Genomic DNA, 21,235 nt, shown 5'->3' with positions numbered 1-21,235 from the left:
ACAATGTTGAAAATACCTTGTTTGGTATCCAAAGATAAAATGAAGAAGTAAAAAACAGAAAAAGATAGAAGCTTGAAGACATTTAAGGTAAATTGTAAACATTTTTTCGTAAGTTAATACATTTTCTGTAAGACCAAAACGCTTCATGATCTGTACACGCAAAAGTAACTTGGAATAAACTGATAATCAGCATTGTGACAGATAAAAGCACGTATAGTATAAATTCAATTAAGAAACCTTTCAATTTGGGACAGTTTTTTGATTGGTTACCCCCAAAAACGCAAGGCATTATGGGGATGTGAAAGTCGAGAAAGCCTCTAAAAAATTACTGTGTTTATTTCAGTTGTTTTATCAGTTGTTTCATCAGTTTAGATGAATGGACATTGGTAAATATTATTTGTTGTTATTTCTCATAGGAAAAGAGGCGTAAAAAGGAAGCAACTACAAAGTCCGTAAGTTCTCTCACTCAGTAACTTTGTTGATTGACTCAAAATCAATCAATTATCATTTTCTTTTGAATCTTACTTTTACAAGAAAGCATGATACAATAAGCTAGAATATTATTCTACATTTTACAGCTATTTGACACCTTAGTCGAAGATCTGCAGTCTGAGTACTTTGCTATTTATGGTTATACCTTCCCTTTGGGAGGTACGTATAAAATTCATGGTTCCCCCAAGGGAGCACGGCAGAATTTTGTTTTCTTGACGATATTATGAAGAAATTTTGATCAAACGTCCGCCATCTTGTTGTTTTTTTTCCCGGGGCTAGCGCCTGCGTAATAAACGGTAAGCGTAAAGACAAAGCAAAAAGCAAAATGGTGGGGGAAAAACAAGATGGCGGACGTTTGATTAAAATTCCTTCATAATATCGTCAAAAAATAAATTTTTCCTTGCTCTCTTGGTTCCTCCTCTGACAATAGCGGTCCAATCACCGTCGCAGCAGTTTTCCCAATGGAATCAAAATCTTGTCCCACAAACTACACAGTATTTGTTTTAAAGAGTACCACAAGGATTACGAGGCAATTTTCTATTCTTTTCGCAGGACAGTAAACTATTGAAACAATTTATAATCAATTTTTCTCGATCAGAGTTTTAAATTATGAGATATTCTAGATAATTTGTTTAGCTTGTGGAACATAGCAACGGTAACTAAGGGGAGCCGAAGTCATGTCGCTACCTTTTTACTGGAGATATCTCAAAACCCCGTTTGTTTTGAAACCGTTCCGTGTTTTCCAGGAGGTTTGACATATTATAGGGCTCCACAAACAGGAGATAAGTCGCTCCAAGTCTAAGGAAATAACGTTATTAGCAGGATTTTCTTACCAGCCTCCTACCAACTTATCGTACCTCATAAAGCTTTGCACTTTCTATCCCCCTGGGGAAGATGGGAAGCACAAGAAGCCCGATCGTGTGACACAGGTATCACAAGCACTATTCCGGCACAATGACCCATCTTCTAAAAACCTTTTTTTAAATTTGCTTACGCTAGATGACAACAAAATGGATCGAGTCTTGAAAGAAACTGAAGGTTGTCATCAATTAATTGGGCACATTGCTGAACGTACTTTCCGCTACGATCAAAGTGAAAGGAAAAGACTCGAGCCACATGGGCATCCTGTAAGTACATGTGAATAGTGCAGTTTTCGTATGACTGTGAAAAGTTCACGGTACGAACACGGTCGTGACACAGCAAGGGATACGCCAGACAAATCACATTGAACGAGAATTTACTCTTCATCCAATCTAATACCCAAAACACGGCGCGGACACGGTCACGCCAAGATCACGGCACTTTTAGACCAATCATATTGCGCATGAAAAAAATCAGCCAATTAAAATTCTAGAAAGTATCACGGTCACGGCACGTCACGCTTACGGCACTGAGCTTTTCACAGTCATACGAAAACTGCACTATGCTGTCATATAGCACGGGGGGGGGGGGGGGGGGGGGGGGGGAGGGGGGGAGAGGGAGTTATCGTCGTATCTTTTAGGGGTTGAAATAATTCACTCCCTCTTTTAGGGGCGAAAAAGGAAAATCTGTTGCAATTGATTTCTACCGAGCACGTCTCAAACATTTTTGGTTAAATAATTTATCTTGTGTTTTAAAGAGGTATAGAGCGCTGGAGTGCTTTTCTTGTTACCACGACATCAACAACTTCCAGACGTTTAAAATTTGTAGCTTCCTTAGTAGGCAAAAAACTAAGGATTAAACTATCGTTATTTTTTCCTGGAGTTTTTGGGGCTGCTACGGCATCAAAAGGCGCTTCATTATGACGACACAGTGATCTTTTATAGGACTGGAAGACAAAAGGAATCGATGTTGTTGGTCAACGACTTAGACACGTTTCTTGTCAATGCACAACCTGTCTTTACAATGGTGAAATTAAGCATCACGGAGCGAAATATCTCAATCCTCTGTCTGAAGAATACCCAGAGTTCGAGGTAAGAATCATACGCTTAACACTTGTAATGCTTGTCTGAGATGTGTTCTTAGTATTAAGGTACTTGAGAATATTTACAAAGGGAGATTATTTAGGAGTGGGCGTATCTCAATAGTCTCCTTCACAGTTCCCTGCGCCATCTTGAAAGGTAGCCGTGCTTTTGCATCGAAGCGAGACCAACGGTGAGCTTGCGGTGATAGAGACGTGTGAATAATTGTTCAAGGTGTTAAAAAAGGTCTCTATCATTGCAGGCTCACCGTTCGTCTCGCTTCGATGCAAAGGCACGGCTACCTTTCAAGATGGCGCAGGGAACCGTGAAGGGGACTATTGGTTAGTACGCAGATCCACGGCTCAATCCTCACTTCTCTCCCTTCTTTGTAGCTTTAAATACTCGTAATAAGGAGTACTTGATAGCTAAACCTTCTTGCCTTTTGCTTTTTTGCCTCATTCCTTAGAGATATTAGGAATCTCTCGCCCATATGATCTCATTTTCTCGATCATTCCATCTTTGCCATTGCGTTCAATTTAAGCTTTGCGATTAAACTATGCTTCATGAAATGTCTTTTTAACTTTTTCTTCAGGTTTTAATTCAAGAGAGTGGCGAAAGACGCTTCGTTGCCATTGGAGTTGTGACTGAAAACTACGAGCTTCACAAATTTCCAGGCTGGGATGGCAATACTGCAGGATATCACATTGATGACGGCAAAATCTTTGATAGTGACCACTCGATATTAGGGAAAGGGGGCGACGGTAAGTTTAAATAGTTTTCTAAATAAAGTTTAAAACGCTAGGGCGAGGGTTTGCAGGCCCGAGGTCTTGAATTTCAATTCAAATCCGAGCACGTGCATTTTAATGGTTTAAAAAGCAACCAAGCCCTGTTTATAATGTTTGATGGAGGGTTTGAATTTCGATGGAAAACCTGTCCCGGGTTTTGAATTCATTCCCGCTCTCCCCTGTTAGTATCAATGCTGAATTCAAAACACGGGACAGGTTTTCCATCGAAATTCAAATCCAACATCAAACAATAGAAATAGGGCGTGGTTGGTTTTTAATACAAAACGAAAAAAGGAAGCACGTGTGGTGTAGCGGTGTGAGAACCATTACGACCCGGGTTTGATCCCCAACTCAGTGTCGTACATGAGTAGAGTCTTTTGATATTTTTCTTCTTGAGGAGCAGGTTGGTAAGTGCGCGGCCTTCGAAGCTAAAGGTCTACGATTCGATCCTCAGGATAGTCTACGTCTGTTTCAACTTCTCTCTAATCCATGTAGCTTCAGCTTTGAATGCTCTTAAACAGAACACTGTTTGAGAGAGGGGGTAAAGTGCACACCGTCGGCTTCCTGGGATACAAGCCTCATAGCTTAAGGAACTACAGACGTTAAATAAAGTTACTTTACCTTTCGCTTTGCTTCGAGGGTTTTCACTCCACTGATGCGCAAAAAATAACTTTTAAATCCCAAACGGGATTTTAGTGGACGAACCTGCTTTGCTAAATACCATTGGTATTGATGATGATATATTGTATCACAGATGCCATGGCTTATAGAGGTGATCTCATTGGCTGCAAAATACTTTATGATCAACAAAAAGATGGTAAAATGCCAGTCTCTTTCACTTTGAATGGCCGAGTCGTGGGAGAGGCTAAACTCACCTGCCATGCTGGCTTTGACTCTGGTCCCTTTTATCCGTATGTTGGTATCGGAAGTAAAGGAATCATTTTGCTGTTCAGGGTGAGTAGATTATACTGTAAAAATCATTTTCATCCTGCGAGAGAGGAGAAGGGAGGGAGGGAGGGGGGGAGGACCATATACCTGATGGGTGCATGGCTATCATGGTAGTAGACTGGTCGCGTTTTGTTATCTATCTTTTTTCGCAGTCTTTTCACTTTACTGGCTTTCGTTTTTATTTATTCTACGGAATGAACCTCTTCCTGAACTCGGCAGTTTTGGGTTTGAGCAAGAGCTCATCGTCTAACAATTGATAAGGCGCACGCATAAACTACAAAACGTTCTCTGCCAAAAACAGTTAAGTCCAGGTTTTCCTAATGATCGAAAACAACGAGGTTTTCCTAACGATCGAAAACAACAAAAATAAAAGCCAGTAAAGGGAGAAGACTCGACGAAAAGAGAAAGACGTAAAGGAACCTTTGATAGCAAAGTACTGGGTGGCATGTTTTATCAACGATTAGTGTTTTTGGGGTACAGTAGTTATTCTAGAAAATGGATTTTTTAAATGATACAGTTGGCCCATAACATAACCATTTTCTGCTGTTTGTTTGTTTGTTTATTCGTTTAGATGTGTCCTAAAGTCTCCTTGCCTCGTACGGACTCTGACCATGTGATTCAGATGCTTGGATGCATTTCTGAGCAACTGCAGCGGATGAGTGAAAGGCAAACAGAGCTCGAATGGAAAATAGATCATCTGTCAAGATCATTAGCACTACAATAAGAAGTCATGACCGGCTGACAAAACAGGGGCTGATCCAGGGGGGGATGTGGGGGGATGTGGTGGGGGGATGTCGGGGGGGGGGGGGGGGGGAGTGGAAACCCCCTTTCCGCTTTCAGAATGTACTGTTCCTTTTTTTCCATTTTAAAATCTGTTTTCGCGTTCTTTACAGGTGGTATTAATTTAAGTCGTAACGTTTTGTGTTCCGATTAAATGTTTTTTTTAGGAGTGTCAATCAATCAATCCTTTCTTAGTACCAAAATTGCAAAATTACATGCATATCAAACAACAAAAATACAGAAAATTGGTACAAGCCAGCTGTAATAAACGAGACAGTTGGCAAATTATAAGATTAGATTTACATGTTTTTGGTCAATAGAAGTATATATAAAGAAAGAAAAAGGAGAAGAAAAAAGAAAAGAAAAGAAAAGGAACAAATAGTCTAGGATCGTTCTGTAAGTTAATTAAGTCTGTAAGTTTTCGTTCATCCATGGAAAAGTACTGAGTATAGGCCGAGTAAACTTAAGTTATAGAATTAAAAGTAAATTACTAGAGATGCCAGGAGAGGTAAATTTATAAGAAGAGCGGCGAAGACTACCGCCATCCTCGTTGACCGTTGGACCGATTTCCGAATTTCCGAGTTACGAATGGGTATCAAATCACCTACCAGTTTTATTATAATAACAATAATGATGTTGAAAATGAACAAAATTAGAACCAAAAACTCACACAGAAGAGGCTATCTCTTTATTTTCTCAAAACGGTTGTTCTGTTTACACAGAACCAGATCAAAAGACGTAACGGTCTTACTACATCCATGCGTAGAGCTTACTGTCTTGCAATTTTCAAAGCTCAGCAGCCAGAAAACCATTCAGTCACGCCGATAAACTTAGCTTCTACAAGAAATAATCTTATGTTATTTTGTAATTTATAATTTTATAATTTTATAATAATTTTATAGTTTGAGAAGCCATGATAAATTTACTTTTTCTATGCATGAACTATTTTTTTTCCGGTCCGGTATCCTCAAAAATCGTGTGTTCTGATTGGCTGTTTGAGCGGGCGGTATTTTGTCAATATCTGCCCGCGCGCGCGGTCCGGTATCCTTTGCCACTAAACGACAACACAAAACGATTACAAAAACGAGTAAAAAAAGTACGGGAAAAAAAGTTATTTACCGTCCTATAGTTGCGTCCGGATAGGGAAAAACTGTGCCCTCGGTATATTCAAGACCTCGGGCACAGTTTTTCCCTATCCGGACCTCCTGGCTGGTAAATAACATATATACATTTCAAGGAATAACATTAGGTAACATGCATATATTGCAATACCTTCACCAACCTTTTTTTCGAATAGCTGCTTAATTACATGATAATGTTAAATTTGATAAGGATAATTATGAAGATGACGATGATCATGCTAACGATCATATTAATGATTAAGATTGATAATAATTTTTACTATATGATAAGATATGATAACATATAAGGTATTTTTGATAATTAATTTTTAATTTGTTATCATTCATACGATATTTGATAAATTTAAAATAATATCAGTTTAGGATAAGAATGTCACAATATCTTCGTACGAAAATAAAGTTCTCACCTTCTGTCTTCAGTCTTCTTCTGTCCATCAGTATCCATCAGTATCTATCAGTATCCATCAGTATCCATCAGTATCCATCAGTATCCATCAGTATCCATTAGTATCCATCAGTATCCATCAGTATTCATCAGTATCCATTAGTATCCATCAGTATCCATCAGTATCTATCAGTATCCATCAGTATCCATCAGTATCCATCAGTATCCATTAGTATCCATCAGTATCCATCAGTATCCATCAGTATCCATTAGTATCCATCAGTATCCATTAGTATCCATCAGTATCTATCAGTATCCATCAGTATCCATCAGTATCTATCAGTATCCATCAGTATCTATCAGTATCCATCAGTATCTATCAGTATCCACCAGTATCCATCAGTATCCATCAGTATCTATGTAATATATACAGTATGAGTGGTCGTGTTGTATCAGATATACAACCATGAGGCGTAGCCGAGAGTTTGTATATCGGATACAACACGGACACGAATACTTTAGCTAGATTGCTTGTCAAACGTCTAGGTTAGTTCCTTTGTGTTTCACTTAAATTTTCAAAATTAAAGTGAATCTGCCCAAGAAAATCCAAGTTAAAGTTTATGCAAATGAACACGATTCTGTATCTGATTTACAGAACTCTTCACGGTCGTGATTTCTATTGTGTTTTCCTCATGAATTATTAATGAGTTTGATAACAGTATCTATCAGTATCCATCAGTATCTATCAGTATCCATCAGTATCTATCAGTATCCATCAGTATCTATCAGTATCCATCAGTATCTATCAGTATCCATCAGTATCCATCAGTATCCATCAGTATCCATAATAATCCATGATAATATCAGTGGTTTTACCATTGGATCATGCGCAGAGTATATTTCAGCCAAGAAGCCACGCGCGCGAATAAAAACCAGCTCGGCGTACGAAAAGTTATCCAGACAAGGTATCTTATCCGTGCAAGTAACTGATGCGGCCTGAGCAACAGAGAATGCCAAAAATGGCATGAGTATTGGCACCAAACGTGCCATTTTTTCCAATATCATAAGAATATCAACAAGGCACCAGTCGTTAACATTTTGTTCGTACTTGTTGGGAAAGTGGAGCATAGTTTTCAATAATGGAGTAGCCTTAACGAAGAGCCATTGAATTATATTTTTTGGTGACGTCTGAAGTATATGAAATATCTGTTGTAGCAAATTAATACGAGTTTGGGAGTTTCCGCCTCGTTCCCAGTCTCTTCCTCAATTCCAGAAAGGCGAATTGATGTCATATGAATGATATCAACCACCCTGTCTTGCACAAGGACTATTGGTATGAGACTGTGATGACCCCACCCATTCTCACTTCTCATTCGTCTGCTATAATCTGTAGATCTCGAAAACCCGTCGGATGGATCATAGTTGAACTATGGATGGATGGATGACTGAATGGATGGATGGATGGATAGATTGGGATGCCGAATGGAAGAAAAATGCATTAATAAAAATGCTACATGAACTCTGTCCATAAGACTCTTTGACTCATCATTGTACCGGGTGCATGTACGGAAATCACAAACACCACTATAATCATACTCCTCCAGTTATTAGCATTTTATTTTATCGTATCCTATAAGTGATCGATATTACACGTGCTTCTCTATTCAATCCGTCCGACAGCAGATAACGACCCATCACAAGAAAAGTAATTTTTATTGTTCATGAAAACTAAAACATTCCAGAAATATTCATTTGTTTAATGATTAGTTCCGGTGCTCCATTCAAGCGTAAAATACTACACAATACCCCCTCCCACTCATGACTCATCATCCAAAAAACACCAGCTTTATCGTCATTAATTCATCATTTACAACTGACTGAAGAGAAACAGCTTCATTCAAGCGAGAGAGGGTATCTTGACAGTTACAGGGAGAAAGAGAGAGATGAATCAAGGACAGAACGGCTCTGAGTACAGAGGACTTGAGAATAACCTTCACAAGAGGCACTTTGGTTTGGTAGTGGTTGAGGTTTTGGGCCTGCTGACCGTCAATGTCTTCGCCTTGCTCGGGAATGTTTTGATATGTGCAGCCGTGTATCGTAAGCCTTCACTCAGAACGATAACTAACATGTTTATCGTGACTTTAGCAATTTCTGACATTATAATGGCTGTTACTGCAATGCCTTTAAGTATAGGAGCTCTGATAACTAACGTTTGGCCTTTTGGACACGTCGCTTGTCAAATTCAAGGATTCTTGATACACGTTCTAGTGTTTCAGTCCGTACAGGTCATCACACTGACGGCTATCAACAGAAATCTTTATATAGTGAGGCCGTCCTTCTATAAGAAGATTTTTACAAAGAAGACGACATTATTCATGATAATTGGAGTTATTATTATTTCTACTGCTGTCATGGCTGCATTGATATTTTCCTTGACGACTTACTTTGCGTTTCATCCTGGCAAAGTCATTTGTGTTGTTACGTTTTATTCTCTCTCTCAAAGCAGGTTTTTTACTATAATATTCTCTCTAGTCTTCATAGTAATTCCTTTTCTCGTAATATCATTCTGCTATGCACGAGTCATGCAGAGAATACGAACACACAAGCAAGAATTCAAAGCAACAAGAGGAATCCTAGACTTCAACTCAAGACTTGCCCGAGAAGAAGACAAACTGTCGAAAATTGTTCTAGCAATAATTTTAGGATTCGCAGCGTGTTGGATTCCCTGTGTCGCGATAGATATTGCTGACACTACACGAGATGGTTGGCTACCGAGGCAAATATATCTACTTTATACGTTCTTCGGCTTTGCTTCGTGTGCTATCAATCCGATTCTTTACGGATGTATGAACAAACAAGTTCGTAACGAAATTATGTGTATTCTGAAGTTCTGGAGAAAGTGAAATTCAATGGCACTACTGTGAATACTCTCAGCTACGAAACTTTCTTTTTCCCTGATATAAAAATAAAACCGTTCGAGATATTTGCATTGGTATTATATTCTAAAAAATTAAATTGGAAGGTTCTAATATATTTTCTGCGGCTACAATTAGAGGCAGTCGGTTGTCCTGATATGAAGACAATACTTTATTAAATCTCTTGGTTTTTTGGTGTCGATAATTTTGAAACTTAAATTAGAAATGCAATGATAACATAATCATGTCACTACAGGAGAAACACCAGAAACTGAAAATTAAAAAAAGCATGGTCTGACTTCAGCTGATTTGGAAGATTATTATACTTATTGCTATTTTTATTTGTTGAAATTAAAAACGTGCATGTATTTTTTCAAAGCAGTGCTTAAAATTTAATATGAATAGAACCATTTCACTATAGAGTGCTAATTCCATGTTTTGTATATGATTATTTAGGTGAATTGGTGATACGAAAATTGGAAACCACATGCGACATACTCTTATGAAGAAGACCTGGTTAGGATATTTAATTAAATGATTTGTCTGCAAGGGTAGGTTCGGGGTTATTTCATAGATAAACTGATGATTTTCAGTTGAGAAAATAATGCTAAAGTGAGTACCAAAGTTAGAAGAATATATTTCGTAGCCTCTAGCTTTCGAATCAGCAGTTTTGTTGGTGAAATCTAGAATTGTCCAGTAAATGTGTCGATTGATTTGTTTAATCAATATCGATTTACTTTAGTGCAAACTGCGGCGTTTGAAGAAAAAAGTCAATCGTAAATATTTATATAATACTCTTATAAATATTTGAAGACCTCAAAACTGAAAAATAAGGCTTCTTTCTTTTTTCCTCTCGTTTAAGTGTTCGAATCAAAAAATTCGTTGATCAATGATCTCGGGCAAAGAGTATTGCTCCATCAAAAAAATGTATTTGTCTAGCATTTTTCATTTCCTTTTCATTTCCAAAAATTAATGAGGATTTCCCGAAGCGATGCACTTCGGTCTGCTAAACGAGCTGTGGAAGGCTTTCTACATTACTAAACTGAATTGTTATCTGACATAAGTAAAACGGACTCTCCATTCGACAATTCTATCTCTCTCCTCTGTCTCTCACTTTCTCTCTGGTTCTCATCATGTCCTTTATCCATGTCGTCACTCTTATTTATTCATATTTACAATGAATATTTCATAGACATGCAATGAAAATCGATGGCTTTCAGATTGGCTATTAGTGTGATATCGATCTTAGACAAATTTCAGCTGTTCACAAATTATTTCCTCCCTTTGACTTTCAAGAATTTGGTAGCGCAGTGATAAATTTCGAAATTCATCTCCTTTCAACTCTGAGTTCAAAGTTTCTCATATAATTTGTGATTCCAAATAGCTTTAGAAGAATTTTTTTTCCAGCTTTTGGGGAAAGTATCAGGAAAAACTTCAAGATGGGAACAAGACGTGACTGAATTAAAGATTCGGTCTGCGCTCATTTCCAGCGTCACAATAGAGGGACGGCGGTACTAAAATTACAAAAATGTAGGTGGTTTTCATATTTGGAAATTCCTTTCAATTTGAGACCATTGAGACCATCTTGATTCATTCAAACGGATATTTTTTCCCCTACTTTGAATGTCGGATGCGGATTGTCTGTACGTGAATATTCAGACAAACAGGATGATTTGAGTATAGTAAACTAGTTAATGAATTAAATAAAAAGATCGTTTATTTTGATATATGCCGGCAGTGGATCGAAGGAAGTAAAGACAAATAATGCCGGACTTTGTTTACATTATTTATGTTTGGGATTGGTTGTTTGGGCTGTTTTTGTAAAACGAAGCTGTTCTCTGAATAAAAATAAATGCATGAAGAAGTGTTTCGTGTAGGTTAGTCGACGTCATTGACATTTTTTACCATATCTAAAAGTAATAGTTCCTAGTGAATATAATGGGATTAACATTAAGTAATGAATATTTATCAAGTGTTAATTATGTATAATGCACCGAAATTGAAATATAGTGTATTAACCCTTTCCGAGGTTGAGTAAAAAACTGGGTCGAGTTGGCATTGCAGTGCATTGTGGGTATGATTTAGAGGACAAGATAGCCGACGCCATTTTGGAAGTATGTCCCATAAGGCGGCCCAAACATTTAATGCTGTGAGTTCGCTTTGATCATCCCAGATGTTGCTTCATGGTTCTATCTGTGAGTTCGCCCGTGTCCTGCCTTCGAGCAGCCCAGATGTTGTTTCAGGGTTTGATCTGTGAGTTAGCCATGCCCTGACTTAGAGCAGCCCAGAGGTTGTTTCAGGGTTTGATCTGTGAGTTAGCCATGCCCTGACTTAGAGCAGCCCAGAGGTTGTTTCAGGGTTTGATCTGTGAGTTAGCCATGCCCAGACTTAAAGCAGCCCAGATGTTGTTTCAGGGTTTGATGAAATTGAGAGAATTTTCAAAAAGGTACGTATATTAAACCTACTCATTCCTGACAATGGAGCTCAATTTCTAGAATTCCTTTCCTTTGAAAACACCCGAGGATATTTGAAATATAATGCCACCTAATGAATAATAACATCAAGTACTACAAATGTTTATATACCTCGCCCTGCGGGGAAAAGTACGACATTCTTTTCATTTCGTTTTTGTGATAGAATATATGATGTCACCCGGAACTTAGCACGCGAACCCTCCCACGCAGACTGACCGCCTCTCTGAAGTAATTATTTATCGTGACATTTATTAGTTAGTCTTGTTTTCTTCCACTACATTCTATATTAACGAACATACAACACTCAACTCACATGTTGATTTTTACCGGAGGGAGGAAAAACCAAAGAACCTGGAGAAAAACCTTCGGATCCGGCCAGGAAGTCAGAGAACAACACTTCAAACAAACTCAACTCATAAATGATCTAGTCTGGGCAAATTACTTTATGATTACGTTATAAACGTACGTAAAACCAGTACAAACTCCAAGTAAATGCGAGATCATTTTTTACACGAGTGAGCGTGCAGTTACCGTGGGCGTATAATCCGAGGGCTTATAAAAGGGAGGAAAACCCGTCTCAAATCTGGGATGCTAAGGTATTTGTAAAGCTCAAGGCAACATTTACACACCTTGAAAGTTGAGGAAAATTGACCCGCCTTTCGATAAGTGTGTTTATACAGATTATCGCCAGGTGTGCAGACAAAAAGGGTAAGATATCTGAGGTCGGCCACAAGGGTAATGATTGCTTAGTCTATCGAGCCCGTGCTCATGGCTAAAAGCGGATCGAATTAGAATTTAGAAACTGGTTTTGGCAGAGGGCGTCGGGGGGATTCAACCCTCGACGCACAGGAGAGAACCTTACCAAACTACTACTCACTAATGGTTGTTGGTCTGAGGATCGCCCCAACGACCGCAGCGTTTATACGGTGCATTAGCAGCGCTAGCGCACACCACGTATCACCATGCCGAATAAAAGAAGTTTGACATCATGTTCAGTTGAACTTCTATTAAGCAACCAGCCTCTATTTAAGTATGTAAAACAAAGTATGGAAAACTGTGCTGCAAAGTAAGAGAAAGGGATTTCTAGTGATTGTTTTCTTTTTTAATTTGGATATACAAAATTGCAAATACAAATGCAATTTTAAATGACATTTAGCCTCGTTTTGATGTTATTATCACCAGTTTCTCACCCATCTTCCAGACATAAGAATATAGTGCTGTGGTGCAGATCGGAAGGAAAAGGCTGTAAACACTGTATTTAGCAAAAATATTATAGGGACTGCAATGGTTCAGTCTTGACTAAGGACATTTGCGACATGCAGGATGAAAGCAGTAGCGTAGCGAAAATAGCAGAGATGGAGTGGCGAACACACGCGTTTTGGCACTAAAACCGTCCCGCTAAATCCATAGGTAGCCTAACAAATTAGGAAAAAAAGGAAAATTTACGATTTTTAGTCAATAGGTCACCCCCCTCTCCCCTCCCATCACCACCTCCCCCCGCTTCGGCTGGAACAGTAGTACGTTACACAAAGGTCCACAAAGCAATTGCACGCACAATTTCTGATTTCAGCTATTTGCCTTGTATATCAAGACCTTTGGCCATGAATTTGAAAACGATTCGCAACGCTACACCCTGTCTACATTTTCAAGTCTGATCCTCTTCTTTTCCGGAAGGGAAGGATAAAATTAAAGTACCCCGTTATCACAAGAGGCTCTTCGAAACCGTCGGTACGTGGCTGACCTATACGAAAGAAAAGTCAACTCCCATTGCTTTAAATACAGCAAGTGTTTGTTTTCATTGCCTCTAGAGGTATTTGCGTATGGTAAGTAACACCGTCATGCAACCCTTGGTCCTTTCAAGTCGACATTCAGCATCTAGGTACCACTTCTATTGTTCTCTCGTGGCTGTGTCGACTCCATCAACACTATGGACCAACTACAGGGGATTGACAAGCTCTAGAAGATTCATTAAAATAGTCATTTGCCCGGCTCGCATCAACATCAACAAGCTGTCTATTGTAAAGCAAAAGAATTGAACAGTCCTGGACGAACGTAGCTTGTATATTTACACGCTTATCATGCGAGCACAGTGTGACAAGTCGAGGGTTGAACAAGTAAGGAATAAAGTTGCAAAACTCAAGAGGAATTTGCTAATCGCCGAGAACAAGCTCAGAGAAGCTCGAGAAAGTTTGTTAGCTAGCTCAGATGAAAGGTTAAAGAAAACCCTTGGTTTTCGATGGAGATACGAACGCCAGGTTAAAAGCCGATCTTTGGTTACAGAAGTCATTCCTGTGTTAGCTCCGCCATGCAGGAATATTGCTGTGCAGAGATTCCATGACCGCTTGGGATTTCGAAACATAGCATACGCCAGCACGAAGCCTAGTGCTGGAGACAGATGCTCAATGCACCACTCAGTGGTCACAGATCGTTGTAAGACCATCGTTAAAAAAGAATTATCGAATTCATCTGAGCCTAGCAATAAACCGCGAAGCATCGCGAATAGTGGTTATCACTTACGACGAATGACCTCAAAGGTCTGTGCAGCCCGAAACAAATCAAGTAACTTCCAGATCAAGTTTAAAACCCTGCGTGAAAGATTACACTACTTGGAAGCAAAGATCTTAAAAACAAAATCTAGAGTAGAAATTGCTGACAGTTTGATCAAAGTGTTGAAGGAAAGGCTGAGCTTTCTTGGCGAGCGCGTCAAAGCTCACGAGGTGAATAGGAGATACCGACGTGAATCAATGCAGAAGATTTCTGATCTGGAAAATCGAATCACGATAGCTCTAAACAAGGCCATAGAGGTGGAGAATCTTGAAGGAGTCTTAGAAACTAGGGTGCTGGAGATTGAAGATAGTATTGAGGTTTATAACATGAAAATCCAAAGAGCACAGGATGTTTTGCATCGACTGAACCAGGGGAAAATACCAGCGAATACCTGCACTGTGACAATGGTATTCAGAAGGATTAGTTTATCAAGCCAATTTAGTTTCAAGCCGCCGTTGCCTGTGCTGCTACAAGCAACCTATTGTGAGGAATCAGATTAATTCATTCAAGTCAAGCGATCAGCAATATTTTTAATATCTCAAGCTTTTTGCGCATTTGACAATACACATGGTTGAGTGTAGCACATATGAAGCCGAACATTAAATAAGTGTATAGTATGTACGTATACGTAGAACGTTAAATTTGTAACTTTTGACTAAAACTTCTGAGCAGTAAAATTAATACAACGTATGGCATAGTTGGGATCACTTTGCGAGACTAGTTTCCTGGAATGACATATAGTGAGGAAATTACGTCCTTGCCTCAACTAAAGCCTAAGGTAATGTACGTTATTCGAAGCTTGGGAGATGGTGCTTTAGACATTTGCATTAGTTGCTCGTTATAAATAAATTCCTGGTCAAGCTGAAATATTTTATCAATTGGTGATGATTAGCCAAGTATTTGCTTACACCTGTGAGCTGCTGCATTGACTGCATGCATGAACGTTAAGTTATTTACTCATTCATATATATTTTTTAAAAAGGGCTAGAATCCTCTCTTCGCCACACACGCGGTACGCCTTCACAACGGCCGTTGTGAAAACTGCTGTTGCTAGTAGGAGTCTGCTAGTAGCAATTCCAAGGCTTCTTTCTCTCACACCAACGGAAGTAATTAATTTTTGTTTCTTTTTCTTACAATATCCTGAATATGGCAATTCGCTTCTTATCCAACCCGATTATACCGACCAGGCCCACGATGGGGAACTCCCAAACACAGGAAGGAGATGGGTGGGGTGGGGAACTTGTGGAATTTGTTTTTAAATGTCGAAAGTCAAATAATCCGGCTAAGAGATTACTTATTATAGGAATGTTGTATTTTTTAAATACTCTAAAATGACAGTTGAATCACGAGTATTAAACCCACTCCCTAAAAAAAACATCATTTCATCCAAAATGTTTATGTTACCGTCAAGTGACAACCCCCGTAGCTGGTGTAATTTAAGCCATAAAGGCGTTCGGCTACGTCTATCCAGCCGTCCCGTTGACCCGCACTAGAGCACCCCGGCCCTTTGTCCCTCATATACCATTTGAAAAGTATCATTTTATAAAGAATCGCGTCTCGGTAAATATTCCCCAATACTCACTTCGACTTCGGCGAATAAAAATGAGTACACCCTGATTCCATTGTTTTCTCAGTTAATTTGTGTCTATTTGACCATTACACGTTGAATAGTGCTTTTTATTTCACGCGTTGATGAAAATCACTCTATCTTTTATAGCAGTAGAGAAGGTCGATCCTCTATTGCTGGTTTGCAATCATTCCCAAAAGAACGAAATAACAAAAGACACGTCAGCCATGTTGGATGATATAACAAAAAAAAAAAAAAAAAAAACAAAAACAATGACGAAGCTTTTGGTTAAATTCATCCAACATGGCGGCTGTGAAAACCATCAATAGATATTGCGAGCGATCCATAAGAAATGCATAATACCAGAACTGAATGTCTTGGAATACGATGCCTATTGACCCGTGTGTACTTGTAACCGACACCAATCGATAAATAAAGATAGAACCTTTACTGCGTAATATTTCATTGTGATGTAATCTGATTAATGACCCGAAGACACCGGACATTAAGTAGATTGCCATGTCTCAAAATATACAGGGAGCCCAAACTAATTACTGGGCCGTTCTTGGCTGAAAGCATCGAGATGTAATTTTGCTGATTTTTGCAGTGGCGGATCCAGGGGGGGGGGGGGGGGGGGTCGAAGGGGTCCATGGAACCCCCTTTGAAGGTTTGATCTTTTAGGTAATAGAAATATGACTTATATGAATTTTAATGTTGAACACGAAATGATAAATATTTGCTGTTATAATGTTTAATTTACCTTTAAGTTTCGTTCCGCCACTGTTTTGTGCATTTTATATGACGTTTGACTGTTCTATTTTAGTCGCAGGTGTCGAATACTTGACTAAACCTTTTAGTCAGGCTGTCAAACATATCAAAATTACGCATATTTTGCTGCAAGTGTATTTGTGAGCTGGGACTGGGAAATGCTAGCCCCTTTGTGTAGACATGCAGTGGTCGCAGTACTGATACAGCCCTACTTCAAAAACCGTTTGGCGATGGTCATCCGACATGGAAATGGTTCCGTCGACTACAAAGAACATTGAATCTGTCTCAACACTAAGGTCCATGGTCTTGACGAGAATAAGAAGCAGAAACACAAGTTATTCCAGCTATAGTTGGATCTTGGAACGACCTATCTCCTATCGCTTTTCGCTTATTACCTATTGATGGTTTCACCCATTCCCAAGAGAATTAAATAACAAAAGACATGGCGGCCATGTTGGAGGATATAACAAAAGAATTCATTGACAATTCTTTTGTTTAAGTCCTCAAACATGGCCGACGTGAAAACCATCAATTGTTTATACCCTTTGGCGATAACAACCTTTTTCGAAATAGCTGTATACTGAAAGGAATTATGGTCACACTATCTAGAAAGAAAATACGGAGAGTCGAGAATTGTAAATTCTTAGCCTACTGTAGTAGAGGGGCACTCGTGAAGTCTATTATGGATAGCGAGGAATAAATTGATTGCGGATTGAAAACAAGTGGAGTAAAGAATCTGGTCAGCAAACTATTCCCAGTGAACATTTCAATTTGAGGGCCACAAGTTTATTAGCGGTGCTATTACGTGCTACCCTCGTAAAATAAAGTCTTTATTATTATTATTATCATTATCATTATTATTATTATTAAGAAAAAGAAAAAGAAAAAAAACAAAAACGATTCAAATGTGCCATACCCCCGAGACATCCGCAGAGCTGAGGCGGCGTATGGACTTCGGACCTGACGGCGATTAAATCCTTCTGCCCTTGGGTGTACGAATTACGCAAGAAAATGTTCTAGCCGAAGCATCAGGGGAGAGACCAGCCGGCCCCCAGAACATATCGGCTGATCCCTTGCATCTCTGCCACGCACGGAATCGGTTGAAATAATAATGTTAAAAAAGCTAGTCTATTCAGCGCATCGTTTTCACGGCTATTGTTATGCTGATTCACCTAGAACAGTGCTCCAGTGGAAAAAAAACTTGGGCTTCGATGACACTGAGTCAAGTCCGTTTGGGCGAAGTTAGTACCAGGATGGGTTACCTGAAACTAATACCTACTTAACTTGTTTTTGCAAGATTTTTTTTTTGTAACTTTCAGTCGATTTAAAATTCGTTTTCATTGAGAAAACGTCAAAAATCAAAAAAATACCTGGCATTTAGTCCATGGTGGCGGAAAAAATCCTTAAACTGGCTAAATTAGAAAAATAGCCACACAGAGCGAAAGAAGTGCTATTTCTCAATGATCAGGTAAAATTTCGAGGCTTTATCTCACGTTTCAATGATTTTATTGACATTTTTGAAGAATGATCCCATACATTTCCTTATAACATGACATGACACCACAGAAACCAAGCTTGGGCTACCTGACCGAATTCTACCTATATATATTTGCTCAAGCAGTGACAGGGAAAAAAATCGGGTTCTATCGCGTGACATAACATGCGTGATGCAAAGAGAGACGTGTACATTGAGTCGGAACAGTAGTGCCCTGTTAGGACTTGTTGATTGTACATTCAAACAGCCATGGCGCTCTCACCGTCAGAAATCCTTCTAGAAATCTATAACAAGCTGAAAGAGTTTGCGATTAAAGGCGAGACACCAGTCAAGAGCCTCGTGCTTTCCCTCTTCGTCTACGCAGTCAAGCAGTTCTTCAAAGAGAACATTTATTCATGTCCTGTTCAGAATTACCTTGTTTATGGTAATCTATTCATCTATGGACCTGCAGTCGTACTGTTTTGCCTCTCGCTTCTCATTTCGGAGTCATTTTGGCGATTCACTACTGGAGGTTGTTGTTGTAGAAGGGTAATTTGGTCGAAGTCACGCAAGAGTATCTATTTAGCCATATTACCTCCATTCGTGTGGCTTATTCTCGCATTCGCTGATGCCCACTTCTATGTTTGTGCACAACTTGGTCCATTTGAGTCGGCAAAGGCTGCTGCTAACAGTTCTTCTGCACTAGAGAAAGCGAAGTTAAAGTTCTCTAACGCTCGTACTCATTCTCAGATCATCTCCTGGGTTTTGCTTCTGTCACTGATGGTTATAGCTACGATTGTTTTGACTGTTGATCGGTGTTGCTCGAAGTTTGGCTCGAAGATCATTCGACAAGACGAGTTTGATGAGATCGAAGCGAATTATGCCATGAAGTTGTACAACGAGAGAATCAAACCACTGGCTGAAGAACGAGCAAAGACATCGGTGGACCAACTTTTCCAGGCTTACAAGGACGAGAAACCTGGTGAAATATGTGAAATTGCAACTGCAGCAGAAGATTATCTCCTGACAGTCTACCCTAAACACGCTAGTGTTGGGAGCTGTGTCTCTCCTCCCTCTACTGATCATAGAAGCTCGAAATTCAAGGAATTGTTTAAGAAAAGAGGCAAGAATGTGGAAGATGATGAGGTAGGGTTGACAGAAAGTGGCCCACAGCAACATTACACTTCGATTAACTAGCTTTGTTTCTGGCAACGAGAATTGAAGCTTTTGCTTTTGGCGTAATGTTTCCCTATTCTCCTTGTCAATCGAATTAGTATTATTCCTTTATTTTTTGCTAAAGCTTAAGATATACCTTATATGGACAATTCTTATTCGTAAGAGATTGAAAGATGGGAAAACATTTGGCTCATAACATTGTATTATTGAAGAAGGCCCATTGATAACTTTAATATGGGATGATTTTCATCAGTACAAACAAACAAACAAACAAACAAACAAACAAACAATCGTATGAAACCAAGTTAAGGTTAAACCAAGTTAAAAATTGAAACAAAAAAAGAACGAATAGAAAGACATTCCAAACTTTAGATGCACACAATAGCGAAAATAAACGTTCCCTCGTTGTTATGACAATATTATCAACTTACAAAACATTATTGAAATTTTGAAGTAGACTTCATACGATTATAGGCCATTGAATATGGAAAGAAAGATTGATAGATAGAAAATTTTAAAAAATAGGTTGCGTTTCTGAATATTAGAACGCTTTTGAAATTTATTTTATCTATCCAAATTGATGACTAATTGATTTGGACAGTTTGATGTTAGTATATGTAATAGGACTCCATGCAGGAAAATTCCGAGGACTGACAAAATTGGATGAGGCCGTAGACCGAGTTCCATTTGGCAGTCAGAGGAATTTTTCGAGTCTAATTATTTCTTGATTGGGGAGCATGAAATCCCATTACCTATTAATTATATAGCTGCCCAATTAATCCCATATCAACAAGACCTGTCCAATTAAGAAAATAATTGGACAGTTACCTATATGGGATTAATGAGAAGCTGTATGTATGATTAAATAAGTAATAAGAATGACCAGGAAAAAAATGATATAAAAAGCTAAACAAGTACATTTCGTTTGTGTGACAGCGAGCATGGTAAGCCAGTTTGTGTGCTCAGTAGAGCCGTACCCGGCGTAGATTATACCATTGCCGTAACCATGCTTTGTGATTGATTGAATTACGGGAAACCAATCAGGGAAGTCATTGCCCTGTTTAACACAACATGTCGTATTATGTACGTGCTGTAATGTTACCCACTCATACGATTACCATTCTCAGTATGGGAAGCCATTTCAATGTTACAGAACGTCGTACCATGTACATGCTGTAAATTCAGTACCGTATGTTTCCAACTCATGCGATATGCATTCTTATGGGAAGCCATTTCAATACTACGGCATATCGTATCGTGTACGTGCTGTTGAAGTCCGTATGTTTTTTAAGTCTTACGATAACCATTCATATCGGAAGCCATTTCATTGCTACGTTATGTCGTACCGTGAACGCCTCTAAGCCGGTCAGTACAGTATGTTTCCCACTTATATGACGATAATCCGATTCTTATGGGAATCCATTTCAATGCTACGGCATATCGTACCGTGTACGTGCTGTTGAAGTCCGTATGTTCCTAGTCATACGATAACCATTCTTATGAGAAGCCATTTCAATGTTGCGGCATGTCGTACCGTGTACGTACTGTAGGTCAGTACCGTATGTTTCCTACTCATACGATCATAACCATTCTTATGGGAAGCCATTTCAATGCTGCGGCATGTCATACCTTATACGTGCTGTAAGTCAGTACCGTACGTTTACCATTCATTAAAAAACTGCTCTATAATCCATCATTAACCAGGGGGGAAAAACGTAGTAAATTAATAAGATTTAAATTAAAGTAATTATCAAATATTCAAGTAGAGTGAAGTCATTAAACCCGTGATATAGATATTTGACTAACACACGTTAGTAGACCCTAATTCCATTGTTTTCTTTT

General features: G+C 38.9%; 3 protein-coding genes across 3 annotated transcripts in view; all 3 read left to right on the top strand.

The window, feature by feature from the left end:
- Window positions 1–15,275, top strand: part of LOC116298149 (uncharacterized) — a 36,347-nt gene extending 21,072 nt beyond the window's left edge. The window contains exons 26-33 of the mRNA XM_089029197.1: window positions 417–452; window positions 579–651; window positions 1,492–1,619; window positions 2,298–2,444; window positions 3,025–3,193; window positions 3,972–4,171; window positions 4,737–4,887; window positions 13,902–15,275. Coding sequence (XP_088885323.1) covers window positions 417–452; window positions 579–651; window positions 1,492–1,619; window positions 2,298–2,444; window positions 3,025–3,193; window positions 3,972–4,171; window positions 4,737–4,887; window positions 13,902–14,908 — 1,911 coding nt within the window. The 3' untranslated portion in view covers window positions 14,909–15,275. The remainder of the gene's footprint in view (window positions 1–416; window positions 453–578; window positions 652–1,491; window positions 1,620–2,297; window positions 2,445–3,024; window positions 3,194–3,971; window positions 4,172–4,736; window positions 4,888–13,901) is intronic.
- On the top strand, window positions 8,234–9,685 carry LOC116298147 (beta-2 adrenergic receptor-like). The gene has a single exon (XM_031706525.2). The coding sequence runs from the start codon at window positions 8,416–8,418 to the stop codon at window positions 9,373–9,375; it is 960 nt and encodes a 319-aa protein (XP_031562385.1). The 5' UTR covers window positions 8,234–8,415; the 3' UTR covers window positions 9,376–9,685.
- A 2,411-nt stretch (window positions 15,276–17,686) lies between the features above and the next one.
- Window positions 17,687–21,082, top strand: LOC116298162 (calcium homeostasis modulator protein 6). The gene has a single exon (XM_031706540.2). It carries the CDS (start codon window positions 18,488–18,490, stop codon window positions 19,412–19,414), a length of 927 nt encoding a protein of 308 aa, XP_031562400.1. The 5' UTR covers window positions 17,687–18,487; the 3' UTR covers window positions 19,415–21,082.
- Window positions 21,083–21,235: the final 153 nt, after the last annotated feature.

The sequence above is a fragment of the Actinia tenebrosa genome, unplaced genomic scaffold (assembly GCF_029948245.1).
Source record: "Actinia tenebrosa isolate PJP-AT-01 unplaced genomic scaffold, QUT_ActTen_1.0 PGA_scaffold13__45_contigs__length_12533684, whole genome shotgun sequence".
Taxonomy (NCBI): domain Eukaryota; kingdom Metazoa; phylum Cnidaria; class Anthozoa; order Actiniaria; family Actiniidae; genus Actinia; species Actinia tenebrosa.
The sequence above is the reverse complement of the archived record's forward strand: the minus strand, read 5'-3'. Positions and strand labels throughout refer to the sequence as shown.

Bases quoted from the DNA above. Each gene is read 5' to 3' on its own strand.
- LOC116298147 (XM_031706525.2), top strand. From the start codon at position 8,416: ATGAATCAAGGACAGAACGGCTCTGAGTACAGAGGACTTGAGAATAAC.
- LOC116298162 (XM_031706540.2), top strand. From the start codon at position 18,488: ATGGCGCTCTCACCGTCAGAAATCCTTCTAGAAATCTATAACAAGCTG.